This window comes from Tauraco erythrolophus, chromosome 19, assembly GCF_009769465.1.
Source record: "Tauraco erythrolophus isolate bTauEry1 chromosome 19, bTauEry1.pri, whole genome shotgun sequence".
NCBI classification, from domain to species: Eukaryota; Metazoa; Chordata; class Aves; order Musophagiformes; family Musophagidae; genus Tauraco; species Tauraco erythrolophus.
In genome coordinates, this window is record NC_141483.1 from 13,127,060 (window position 1) to 13,139,864 (window position 12,805).

Below are 12,805 nucleotides of genomic sequence, written 5' to 3' on the forward strand. Positions count from 1 at the left end.
CGTTCCGTTACTTGAAGCCCACCGCCAGGAACGCTTTGCTGCTTGGCGTGTCTGTCTGTCGTGAGGTGTGTTTCTCTCCAGACAGCAGCGATGCTGTGTTCAGACCGAAAGCTCTCACTGATTTTACATGTTGTAGTAGCAATAGAATAGCCACGTGCGCTTTTTTGGTAACATTAAAGGCGAGGGGAGAAGTTTACGATTCAGCTCTCCTTTCAGTCTATGCCTTGTTGTTACCACTGGCCCTCGTGAGGCGTTTCCCCTTGTTGTGGCCCACAAGAAATCCAGGTTTTGAAGAGTCTTTCTCCTCAGTTACCTGTTTCGATAGGCAGGAGCTTCGTTACATCCGGTACCTCTGTCGCATTTAGCTGCCACAACCACCAGGTAATAAAGTCTGAGGAGAAAAAGGGCCAGCCTCGAGGGCTGTGCGGATTCAAGGAGCGTGTCCCTTCCATAACACCATACTGAGCCAGGAGCGGACTCCCCCAGCCCCGTATAAAAACGCACCGCGCCGCCCTGCCCGCCCTTCCCTCAGTCACTCTCGGGTCTATGTGTTCCCGCCACTGCGCAGGCGCGGGGCTGCCCTCCCGCGCGCCTGTCGGGCGCTCGTCCGCCATGCAGGCAGCGTCGCGGCCACCTGGAGGCGGCCGCGTGCGAGGCCCCCCGGGTGGCGCCATTTTGGAGTGCCGGCGGGCGGCGGCGGTGCTGTCCTGTTCTTCGCCGTTGGTCCCTTCCGCTTCGCGCCTCTCCGCCGCCGGCATGAGTGTGGTGGAGCACGTACGGGAGATGGCGGCCGCCGGGCTGCACTCGAACGTGCGGCTTCTCAGCGGGCTGCTCCTCACCATGAGCGGCAATAACCCGTGAGTGGCCCTGAGCGGAGGGCGCGCCGGGCGGCCGCGGGCTGACAGGAGCGGGGGTGCTGAGGGGAGGCCGGCGGGAGGAGCGGGGTGGCGGGGGTGTCTCCTGGGCAGGGCAGCCCGTACCCTGTGGGGCACACGGCGCAACACGAGCGCCCTGCTAGAGGTGGGGCGATTTTCTCCTGCCAAGGGCGCCTTGGGTAGTTCACGCCTCTCCCCCTGACTCGAGTGATTCCCTTTTATTTTTCAGGACTTCCCCGTAAAGTCTCGGGTTTGGATGGGTTTTGAGGTGCTAAGTGAAGCCAAAATCCCATTCTGAAACCCGAACCGTTCAACGCTTCTGCAGACATACTGGAAGTGTTACAAAAGGGGGTTGGAAAATGTAGGAACATGTGGATTAGGATCAGGATAGCTCTACAAGGAGCTGTTTTCCCTTGTAAGCTTGAGTCCATTCAAACAAAACGTGCTTCAATGGGCACTGCCAACACGCAGTTCGTTCTGGGGAGGATGGGGTCTGCTCTGTTACAGAAGGCAGTGACCAAGTGGCTCAATATGAGCTGTTGTTACTGGTGAGGTGTCAGGAGGAGCTGTTAGGTTTGTTTGTATACAGATAAAAGCAATTGGTGAGATAATGCCTTTGTGAGAAAGTGGTACCTGTTATCCAAGGGCCCTTCCAGTGCAGTAAAGTAGCAGCAGCAGCTGGAAGTTGAAGCCAGGCAAACTAAAGCTACAAATACTTTGGATCTGTAAGGTTTTTGTTCTTAGCAGTTGGCTGATCTCAGCCTTTCCGTTTGCATTTCTTCTAGGGAACTGTTTTCACCATCTCAGAAATACCAGCTCCTTGTGTATCATGCAGACTCTCTCTTCCATGATAAAGAATATAGAAATGCTGTGAGTAAGTATACGATGGCCTTGCAGCAGAAAAAAGCGTTAAGTAAAACTTCAAAAGTAAGACCTTCTACTGGAAATGCTGCATCAACGCCCCAAAGCCAGGTATTAAAAAATTTACTCATGTACTGCAGAAAATGATTTGTGTTCCCCCTTGCAATTAATGGATGTCAAATAAACCTGACATTTAAGGCTAATTCGTTTTGACAATATCAGTGTGGTGTTTTCTAATGCAAAACTTAATATGGTCTCAAACAGGAGATTTTTTCATATGTGCAGTTCAGGGTTTTCACTGGAAGACAGGAGCCGTATAAGATAGCAGTAGGTTGCGTTGTTAACTTTCTTGCACTGGATTTTTTTCAACATAGTGTAAGCATTTAATGAGAAAACCGTATTGAAGTTTTTTGCTTGACTTAAAACAGCTTTGTACTTTAAAAGTTTGTGTTTTATTTCAGTGTTTACCATCTGAAATTGAAGTGAAATATAAAATGGCTGAATGTTACACAATGCTGAAGCAAGATAAAGATGCCATTGCTATTCTTGATGGGATTCCTTCCAGACAGAGGACTCCAAAGGTCAGTTCTGGTAGACTTTTGTCACGAGTCCTTGGTCAGCATATCTTGAATCTGTAGGCCAGTATATGGTCAAAAAGAATGGAGCCTGTGGGTATAATAGCATTGTGCCTTGGTATTTGCTTTTGTGTTAGTTAAATGTTGTTTGGAAACACTTCCTAATGTTTGAGTTAGCGTCGTTTATTTGGCCTCTTTTCTTTAAAATCAGACAGATTTTGTATTCCCTCTGTTAGAAAGAATTAAAAAAAAAAAGTGAAGAGATTTGAATGTTTATGTACATCCTTATTAATTTGTGTGAGTTACCTGTTTAACTCTTCAGTACTGCACATGGAAGGTGCAGAATTTTGCTTGTGTACAAGGATGAAGAAACGCTATTGTTTTAATTCCAGAAGTCTGTAGATAGATTTGTGTATCTACTCATAAGGCTTGAAATTTCTATCATCCATTCGATAGTTGTTCTTTGTGTGTTACCATGAATAGTTTTCATAGAGTGGAGAATAATGGCTAGTCTCAACAAAAGCAATATGGATTGCATCTACCAGGAAAAAATTATGGGATTGCAAACAGCTGAGTTACTGCAAGTTAGTAAGAGATTACCCGATACATGACTGAATAATTTTCTGCAGTTCTGAGTCAAATGTGTAAATCCAAGAGCCAAAGCAATTGGTTAAATTAATGTATTTTGCCTGACTGTAACCACAAAGTGGAGTCCCAGTCACTGGAAGAGCTGTGTGTCACTGGGCAGGAGGGGCACGCTGTCACCTGCTAGAGCTGAGGAAGAAACCTGTAGCCTGGTTGTCTCACAAGGTTGCCTGTTCTGTGATGTTTTCTCTGTTAGCCAGTCAGCAGTCACATTAGCCAGTCAGCGCTCAAACTGAGCCTTTTAATATTCTTGAACCCAGAATGTGTATGGAATGACACTTCGAGTCTTGTTGTATAGTTTGAGCAATGTAAGAGCCTTGAAAGGCTGGAGACTTTGGCAAGTAGAAGGAATACCAGTGCTCCATCTTTTAAAATCTTTTCATCCTTTTTAATAACAGTTTAGATAATGTTAAATATTGAGATCCCACTGTGGGCTGCAGTGCCAAACATGCCGAGTCTTTGCTTGCTGGCTTTGTTAGGTTGTAAGGGCTTAAAAGATTAACACATCAGCTCAATCAACTATGTTTCATGCTAACAATTTTCCTGTATTATGCTAACACTGTATGTGGCGCAGACTCTAGTAACATCAAAGGGTTCTGTTTAAAGACCAACTTAGAGAACAGAAAAAGAAGAAAAGACTGAGAAAAGCAAACTTTTTACCTACACACACTGGTAAAATGAAGTATTGTAGCAGAAACCAGCTACTTGTGTTGTGCAGAGCTCAAGTAATTTCTGTTCTTTGATTAGTCATGACTTCATTCAGAAGCTGGATGGAAACTTTCTCGCCTCCCTAAGCTAATTCTCTCGGAGACTTCCATTGATAATGGAGAGCTCAACTGGAAAAGGCTGATGTAATGGATATACTGGTTCTTCCTGGCATCATATACAATTGCTTGCCCATCTTTTGGCTTTGAGATTTCATGATGCACTGTGCAAATACAAACGAATGTAAATTTTATCTTTGGGCTCAGAAAGAAGCAACAGGTTTGATTTTATACTGTATGGTACGTGACAGTGCTCTCGGAAGAAGAGCAGGTAGTTTTGTCTTCTGGCCAGAACAGGACCAAGACAAAAACGAAGTTGTGCCCTTTTCTAGTGAAGATTTCTCCTTTCTCATACTTGACTTTCCCAACGTTTCTGTTTTTTGTAGATCAACATGATGTTGGCAAATCTGTACAAGAAGGCAGGTCAGGAACGCTCGTCTGTTACGAGCTACAAAGAAGTACTGAGGCAGTGCCCTTTAGCCCTTGATGCCATACTAGGTGGGTATCTGCACTTTATTAGTGTTCCAGTATTAAACAGTTTTGTAATTTCAATTATGCTTGGGACTAGGTGACCGTCTTGCGTTGGCAGGTAATACGTGACGCCTGCATTACGCAAATTTTGTATGAAGAGCATTGTAACAAGCTGCTTGTTTATGCTTGTCAGGGGATGCGGTGTCTGGACTTCAGACAATTAATTTTAATTAAAAGCAGTTTGTGGTGGCTGAAATTGATGTCTGTACCGTTCCGAACAGGCTTGCTCTCGCTGTCGGTGAAAGGTGCCGAAGTGGCCTCCATGACAATCAACATAATTCAGAGTATTCCGAACTTGGATTGGCTTTCAGTGTGGATCAAGGCATATGCTTTTGTGCATACTGGAGATAACACAAGAGCCATAAATACCATTTGGTAAGAGTCCAAAGGGCATGATGTAATCAAATAATACATTAATATTTATATATCATTATACTTAAAATGGCATTATAGAAATAACAGGCTTTTTTTTTTCCTCTTAAAGCTCTTTAGAGAAAAAGTCATTGCTGAGGGATAATGTAGACTTACTGGGGAGCTTAGCAGACCTGTATTTCAGAGCTGGAGATAATAAAAACTCTATTCTAAAATTTGAACAAGCACAAATGCTGGATCCTTACCTAATAAAAGGTGAGTAAATCCTAAAATAAAGTTTACCTAGTGCAGTGATCTGGTGTGTGGCATGAAAGTAGCAGCTACATGCAACCAAGCATGCAGTGCAATATTGTATATTGTTGTACCTGGCTTTCAATTCAGAATTTACATTCAGAAGGTGTGTCTTGAACCACTACTGGTAGTTGCACAGTTTAGAGTAGGTGTTTGTGGTTTTGGTTTTGTTTTTTCTTGTTGTGAATGAACATTCCATTTCTCAATGATGTATCTTCAAATGATTTGCTTTAGGAATGGATGTGTATGGCTATTTACTGGCACGTGAAGGTCGACTAGAGGATGTGGAGAACTTGGGCTGCCGTCTCTTCAATATTTCCGATCAACATGCAGAACCCTGGGTGGTATCTGGGTAAGTTGTTTTTTTTTTTCTTTCTTAACTCTTGATTTTGCTGCATGCAGTGGATTACAGTTGATACACTGGGTTCAGCTTTTTTGTTCAGAAGGTGTTTTTCTATTCTATCTGTTCTGTTCTTGGGGTAACTTACGAGTAGCTATCCATAAATACCTATTTAGTTTGTTTTCTGTGTGTTTCAACCTAGGAGAGTTATTGTACCTGTGCAATAATGATACATTGAAATAACTGTAACAGTTAATATTCATACTGCTTTGTGTTTAAACTCCTGAAGAGTTTTTTTTTCCCTGAACATATATTCTTAACTTCAAATGCAAGAAGTTCAACAGTTGCCTGCGATTTTTTTTTTCTTTTCTTCTTTCTACTTTTAAACCTCTATGAATGTGCACAGGCACCACAGGCAGTACATGTTTACAATCCCTCTTGTCTTTCCATAGGTGTCATAGTTTCTACAGTAAACGATACTCTCGTGCCTTGTACTTGGGAGCCAAAGCTATCCAGCTTAATAGTAACAGTGTTCAAGCTCTCCTGCTGAAGGGAGCTGCTCTTAGGAACATGGGCCGAGTGCAGGAAGCAATTATACACTTCCGTGAAGCAATACGTCTTGCGCCTTGCAGGCTGGATTGCTATGAAGGTGAGTGGAGTGAAGCTACTCACACCTACAGTATTAGTGTGGTGTGACAGTCGGTGTCGTGATGATGATTAGGCAAGAGAAGAGACAGGAGTTCTTTTCTCCTGCTGACTTTCTGGTAAGTAAATTATTATTACCCGAAAACTTACAAAGCTCTGGTAGAGGCGGTCCAGATGAGGGATACTCGAGAATGCATAAGAATGATTTTTCAAACAGGGCACTTTTTTGTTGTTTTTTGTTTTGTTTACTCTGGGTATAAACAGACTTGATGTTCTGAGCAGATCACTTGTGGACAGTGATGTTAATTGTACAGTTAGTTCCACTGGGAGCTTCGTTGCGTCATAATTCTGTCATATTTACTTAAATCTTGTTGATCTCGACAGCAGCTTCAAGTAAATAGTGAGTTGTGAAGAGTCCAGGTGAAGTATTAATATCTCAGTACTGCATTTGGAGAAAAATCTTAGATTAGGTGTACTTAGCCTTAGACTTTTTCTTAGTACCTGCCCATAAATAAAAGTGATGAAGCCAATTATCTGTAGAATGGATATTTTAATATCTATAGAGTCACTTTCTCCATTGCAGTTTCTGTTTGTCTATTGGACTGTCAGTTGTGTGGAGTCTGAGTGCTACTAAGTGCAAATAGTTGAGGAGGGGTGAGCATCTGCAGTGCTAACTCAAAACCTGAAATGTTTTCCTTTTTATATCATCAGGTCTCATCGAATGTTACCTGGCATCCAACAGTATCCGGGAAGCTATGGTTATGGCAAATAATGTGTATAAAACTCTGGGGGCAAATGCACAGACTCTCACTCTGTTAGCAACAGTCTGTCTTGAAGACCCAGTCACGCAGGAAAAAGCAAAAACATTATTGGACAAAGCGCTGACGCAAAGACCCGATTACATTAAAGCTGTGGTGAAGAAAGCAGAACTTCTTAGTAAGTTGCTTTTTTTTTTTCCCCGTGTTGACTTACTTAACTTCTTTTACAGGAAAGAGTGTTCTGCAGTCTCATCAATGTGAAGAATGTAGCAGTGATGCTACAGCCCAGGGATTTCAGTTCTGGCCTGAAGGAAAAATCACAGGAATTAATTGCATCTAGCAACTGATACTACACCAGCACTTAAAACAATTGCAAACAAAATGTCATGACTTCAAAGTATATGTAATCGTGAGCGTAGCAGTTACTGCAACAAAAAGCTGTTGTTTAGAGTTAATCTGGCAAAAAGTGTATCATGACTATCCTGACAGTTCTGAAGGGAGAAACAGTCTCTGTGTTGTGCTGGCTCTTTGTGTACACTCTGACTTTTTATAGATTTATCTAAACTATTAATTAAAGCTGTAGTTTTGCATGTAAACAGGTAGAGAGCAGAAGTACGAAGATGGAATTGCTTTGCTGAGGAATGCACTGGCTAATCAGAGTGACTGTGTTCTGCACCGGATACTGGGAGACTTTCTTGTAGCTGTCAATGAATATCAGGAAGCCATGGACCAGTACAGTATTGCCCTGAGGTAAAACAGAGACTCTGAGATGGCAGTGTCTTTGTAAGAACCAATAATCAACTGGACTAGGTAAACAGTTGAGCCAGTAATTGATTAGGAGGTAATTAGGAGGATTAGGTGCATCAGAGGTGGCTTTATCCTCCTCCTTTCAAACAAGCAAAAACGTACAGATGATGTCCTGTTAATGAATTAGTTGGTCATAAGGCTTTGAGCTGAGAAATGCAAAATTTAGGGACTGCATCAATGCTAAGCACATCACTAGGCATGCGATTCCTTGATGAATGAAAAGAGTAAGCATGAATTTATTTATAGGTATTAATTATTCTATAGTCAAGCACCTAAAGATCCATTCCTTTAGACTAGAAGGTTGCTCAGAGAAGTTGTAGATGCCTCATCCCTGGAAGTGTTCAAGGCCAGGTTGGATGAGGCTTTGGGCAACCTGGTGTAGTGGAGGGTTTCCCTGCCCATGGCAGGGGGGTTGGAACGGGATGGTCTTTGAGGTCCCTTCCAACCCAAACCGTTCTATGATTCTATGTAAAAATGAGCTATTAAGTAAATTTAAATACTGTGATTCAAGTTAACATAACCTAAATGTTATTTTAGAGGTTACCATGTTAAATGTAACCCTGGTTTGATGTCAGCAAGTTAAATTTACCTGAAATCTAGCACGTTATGTCCACTATAAACTTACATAGCTTAGATAGATCAGCTGTTTTTTCCTTCCATATAGTATATTTAGTCGTAGTCATTTAAATTTTTACTACTTTCATGTTACTTTATAACTAGTATTGTCTGGAAGAGTTGACTAAGTTTTCTGGAAGAGTGGTATGTTTAGATAAGTGTGTTCTTGGGAGCGAGAGTTGTTTTGTATAAAGATTTAGTACGCAGTGTTACAGTCAGCCTGAGGAGGTGTTGCATCATCTGTTAATTGAACCCCTTGATGATATTAGACAGGAAGTGCAGACAGGATGAAATTTCCCCCTCCTGCTTTACAATAACATCACAAATAAATAGAAAAGCTAGGTTTTAGGACAATGCTTTCTTTTTCTTGCTTTCCTCAGTTTGGATCCAAATGATCAGAAGTCCCTAGAAGGAATGCAGAAAATGGAAAAAGAGGAAAGTCCAACCGACGCAACGCAGGAAGAAGATGTGGATGATATGGAGGGAAGTGGAGAAGAGGGGGACTTGGAAGGCAGTGACAGTGAAGCAGCTCAGTGGGCAGATCAAGAACAGTGGTTTGGCATGCAGTAACGGCCTCATCCCGCTGCTTCTTTCGGCCCTTGAACATACCACTAGGGCTGTTCTTTGGACAACATAAACTATGATTTTTGCAGTAACAAAGGACTTTTTTTTTTCTTTTTTTTTTTTTTGTAAATAGACTGAAACTGTTTAATAGTTCTGTGCATCTCAATGCCATGAAGATTCTCTGTGCTTCTTATTTATTACATGTAAGGGACTAACTGTATTGGAGGTTATTTGCTACTTTCTTTTCAAAAAATTCCTGCTAAAACTAAAAGCATTAGAATCTAAAGTGTGTAATATGCCTGTTGTTTATGAGGAAAACAATGTCTAAATGCTGTCCAGGGCTAAGTGTGTTTGATGGATTTCTAAATGCAGTGGTTTGCACTCCTTTGTGGAAAAGGTCTTGCTCTCCTGTTTGTGTGCTACCAGTTGGGCTCCTGCTGAAGTCTGGAGGAGCTGCTTGGGCGTGGCTGAAAGCAGCACTTTTTTCTTGCTGTGTTTGTTGAATTAATTTGTCTTTTTTTATAAGGCATTACATGTGCTGTGAAGAAGTTGGGCATGCCAGGCAACATTGACTTCCAGGACACTTTTAACTGACTGTGTGTACAGAATCGAGCCACTGTTGGAGAATTACAGTCGTTTCCTTAATCCTCCCTAAACCCTGCAATCACTGAAAGTCTGTACATGAACATTTATTTTTAAACGCAGTAGTTTTATTTCAGTATGTTGCTGAAAGGTTTTACTGCAGTGACTCAAAGCACTTCACATTTTGTATACAGCACTGACATTTCAAACGATATAAAAAGAATTCATCCCTCTTCCCTTGCATTGCTGTAGAAATTTTAAATTATGCAAATAAGTGTGTTGTCTTGGGTTTGCCATCTATATATACTTCGTATTTTTGTCAGGTAATACTTGAATTCGTGTGTTTTCCCTCAGCTTTTGAAGGAAAATTGTATTGCTTCACATACAAATTCTCAACATCAGCATTTCAAGGGTGAGCTGGTTTGTGTCATCTAGAAACTGTTTCAGTTCCGTGGGCTCGATGTGTGGGAGGAGGAATTACTTCTTGCTCTCATTTTTCTTGCAGTTCTGATTTCCTTACCCTTTCCTAAAACGTATATTTTTATCTTTATATCAGCAATTTAATTCCTTTTGTATTTATTCTGTTACCACAGGTATGCTGGAGCCCACAGTTTTTTTTTTTACAAAGCTGAAAAATAGTTTTGAGTATCAGTTGGAGGAAAAATGACTATTCAATAGAAATACATGACATGGAAAAAAAGCTTCTCCCTAGTTGTAGATGTGCAGCACAGGTAAGGGTAAGATATCTCTCCCTCCGTGATGTGCATTATGTCAATTAATTAATGCACAACAAGAAGAATAGGCAGATTACTTCTCTTATAGTCTCTTTTGGAAATATTTCAGTATGTCACATCTGACAAAGGAACAGTCTAATAGTTCATCCCTTTAAAAAAAGAAAACAGCTGGGTATCTGTTCTCTCTGGAATTTTGTGGGCTTTAGACTTTCCAAAATATCCAATTGAATTAGGGTCATTTGAAGACTGTATGGAAAGAACAGGAAAGCACGTGCTGCTGTCTTGGTGATTGAATTGGCATAAACTGTTACTGCTCTTCCGTTAAACAAATACACCACATGGCTGCGTTTCAGTTAGAGCAAACGTTTCGTTAATTGCTTGGTGGCAGATGAGAGCCTGCTCCTGTTCTTCTGTGGTGAAGAATCTGTTTATACCAGTGCTGCGTGATGTAGTGAAGAGATGTCATCTCGTTTCTTTCGTAACAGAAAGAAATATAAGTGTACAAGCAAATTCAAAGTATCTTTTTTTTTTTAAATAAAAAGAACCCAACAACCTGCTTTGTTTTCTCCTCGCACTCCAGCACTCCTCAGATTGTACTCTGCATCCGAAAGCTGGTTAGCTTCATTAGCTTTCTAGTTGTATTCCAGACCTCTGTTGTGGATGAAGGAGTGGAGTTCTTGATGTTATTAAACTACAGAAAGGACGTATTTAATTTTGATGAGAGAAGTACATGAGGTATGTGATGTATATTTTGCAAGCAGCTCAGCCATTTTATTAAAATGATTCCTTTAGGTCCCTAATCACAGATGGAAACCACTGGCCTTCATTTCTCTGCAACATTTACATGGAACAGGAAACTGGAGAACCACAGTTTTACAAACATTCTGTGGTATGTTTGTAGATAATCTGATAATCTCTCCTTTTAGAACAGGAGGGAAACTACTACGACATGAGTGTGCTGAAAAGAAAACAGTGCTTACATGGAGCTTTAGCACACGAATCCAGGTGCACCTGAGAACACCTTAGGATAGAGGTCAAAATAGGGTTGTACCCTCACTGCTTTGTGTTTTGGAGAACTTGGCTCCTTGTTGAAAGTTCAGTCAAATCCTGCAAACAATTCCTCTGTAAGTACCTGATGTATCAGGGTTATACAGCTCCCGTGTAGTCTTTGCTAATAGTTGTACCATAAGTGAGAAAAGAACTTTTAAGATGCCATATGCGTCGAGTGCACTGGAGATGATATAGATATATTTAGCACTAGCTTCAGAATCCTAGAGGGATTCTTCCTGCCTATTAATGAGCCTTCATTAATGCTCTAATTTTAGAATGTGATCTCTGGTTTTGCAGAGATCTTGTGCTCTCAAATTCAGTTACTGGTATCCTAGTTTCAGGGAATATAACAATTAGCCTATAACAAGCAGCTGACCTCGTTCTGTCCCTTAAGCATGTGCTGTGCACCCTAGAAGAGAAGATCATAAAGCCAAAAACTGAAGTTCAAACTGAATCAAATCCATGATCTAAGCTCCCCAAAGTGAAGCGATTCATAGTTGATGCGTCTGCAAGTGCTTTTCTCTGGGCCTGGGTAAGGATAAAGGGCCCACGTTTGCTTGAAATCCTTGAATTTAAATCACAAATGTCATTAGGAAGTTTTAATTCTTTCCTACTTCGCAATAGGAAAGACACAGTGATGCAAAGGGATGAAATTTCTTCAGACCTCACGCAGATTTGCATAAGGGCTAAAAGACTTCGTGTACCAGAGTCTGGAAGCAGCTCGTGGTGTGGCCAGGAATTACCCAAATAACGTGTGGTCCGTAGCGAGCGGTTTGCTCATTGTAATGTGCCGATAACACCTGAAATACCGGCAGTGTTTCTGGTTCTGGATTCCAGATCTTGGGAATCCAAGAACTGTGAAGCAGGGATAATAGAAGGAGCTGAGGGCTGCTGGCCAATATAGATGTTTTCTGTCTAATTGAGGTGCTTTCTCCTTGTCTGTTACTGCTGATTAGAGAGAGATTTTTGATTAACTAGGACTCTTTTTTTTTTTTTTCTTTCTCTTTCTTTCTTTCAGTAACTCTCTTCCTCATTAGGCCTGGTTTTGTGTGGTGATTCTTTCCTCCTTGCTTTTCAGGAGCTCAGTGATGTGGGAACTGATCCATCCAGGACAGAAGCAGGGAGTGTTTCTTACTCGGCAAACCTGATTTCCTCACGTAGATCTCAGCTGTAAGGAAATCTCCAAGGCCGTGTCTGCCATTGTAATTTCAAGTTACACAAACATACCATAACCAAATATCTTTTTTTTTAAAAAAAAATCTAAATCAGTGCAGTCTTCAGGGGTCTTAAATTTAGTGACCTTAGGTGGGCTTAAACTCAGAATAAACCTATGGTTTCAAACTAAACAGCCTTAAGCAGGGCTTGAAGTAGGATATTCGAGCTGATGTGTGTTCGGTGCTGCCCAGCAGGAAGTTGATGTGGTACCCAGCAGAACTCAAGTACATTGCGGTCCATTTTGCTGTAGTTCCTTCATCGAAAGGATCCCGTGTGGGCCTAAGGAATGATTCCCCTGTCCGTTACGTTCCCATACTGCCAAGGTGACAGTTTGAAAAGTAATCCTGTGAACCGGTGCCTGAACCTACCTTAAAGATATTCCCACTCCTCTCCCATCCTCCTTTTCCTTTTTCACTCTGCAAACCTTTTTGCTGCTTTTTTTGTTAATACTATTTTTTGAAATCCTTGATCTGCAAAAGGCTGGTTGGTTTAAGCATGTTGAGGAGGAGAGGGCAAGAGCTGTAAAGCTGTTGTTGAATGGCCGGAGGCCTCGGTGATAATTAACATGTTTGTGTCGGTCA

The 12,805-nt window shown here is 41.6% G+C and overlaps 1 protein-coding gene across 3 annotated transcripts; it reads left to right on the top strand.

Annotated features, from left to right (window-relative positions):
- Positions 1-701: 701 nt before the first annotated feature.
- ANAPC7 (anaphase promoting complex subunit 7) lies at positions 702-10,398 on the top strand. 3 transcript variants are annotated; one of them, XM_086623244.1, is made up of 11 exons: positions 702-857; positions 1,661-1,847; positions 2,198-2,317; positions 4,107-4,218; positions 4,473-4,626; positions 4,736-4,878; positions 5,149-5,266; positions 5,707-5,903; positions 6,611-6,835; positions 7,257-7,407; positions 8,460-10,398. In XM_086623244.1, the coding sequence occupies exons 1-11, from the start codon at positions 757-759 to the stop codon at positions 8,647-8,649; spliced, it is 1,698 nt and encodes a 565-aa protein (XP_086479370.1). In that variant the 5' UTR covers positions 702-756; the 3' UTR covers positions 8,650-10,398. The 3 variants fall into 3 exon arrangements, with proteins under 3 accessions (XP_086479370.1, XP_086479371.1, XP_086479372.1); XM_086623245.1 differs by lacking the exon at positions 6,611-6,835; XM_086623246.1 differs by lacking the exon at positions 8,460-10,398 and having other exon boundaries at positions 7,241-7,276.
- The last annotated feature ends 2,407 nt before the right edge of the window (positions 10,399-12,805 follow it).

Coding starts and splice junctions, on each gene's coding strand:
- ANAPC7 (XM_086623244.1), top strand. CDS start 757: ATGAGTGTGGTGGAGCACGTACGGGAGATGGCGGCCGCCGGGCTGCAC. Junction 4,879..5,148: donor GGATCCTTACCTAATAAAAG/GTGAGTAAATCC, acceptor GATTTGCTTTAG/GAATGGATGTGTATGGCTAT. Junction 6,836..7,256: donor GAAGAAAGCAGAACTTCTTA/GTAAGTTGCTTT, acceptor GCATGTAAACAG/GTAGAGAGCAGAAGTACGAA.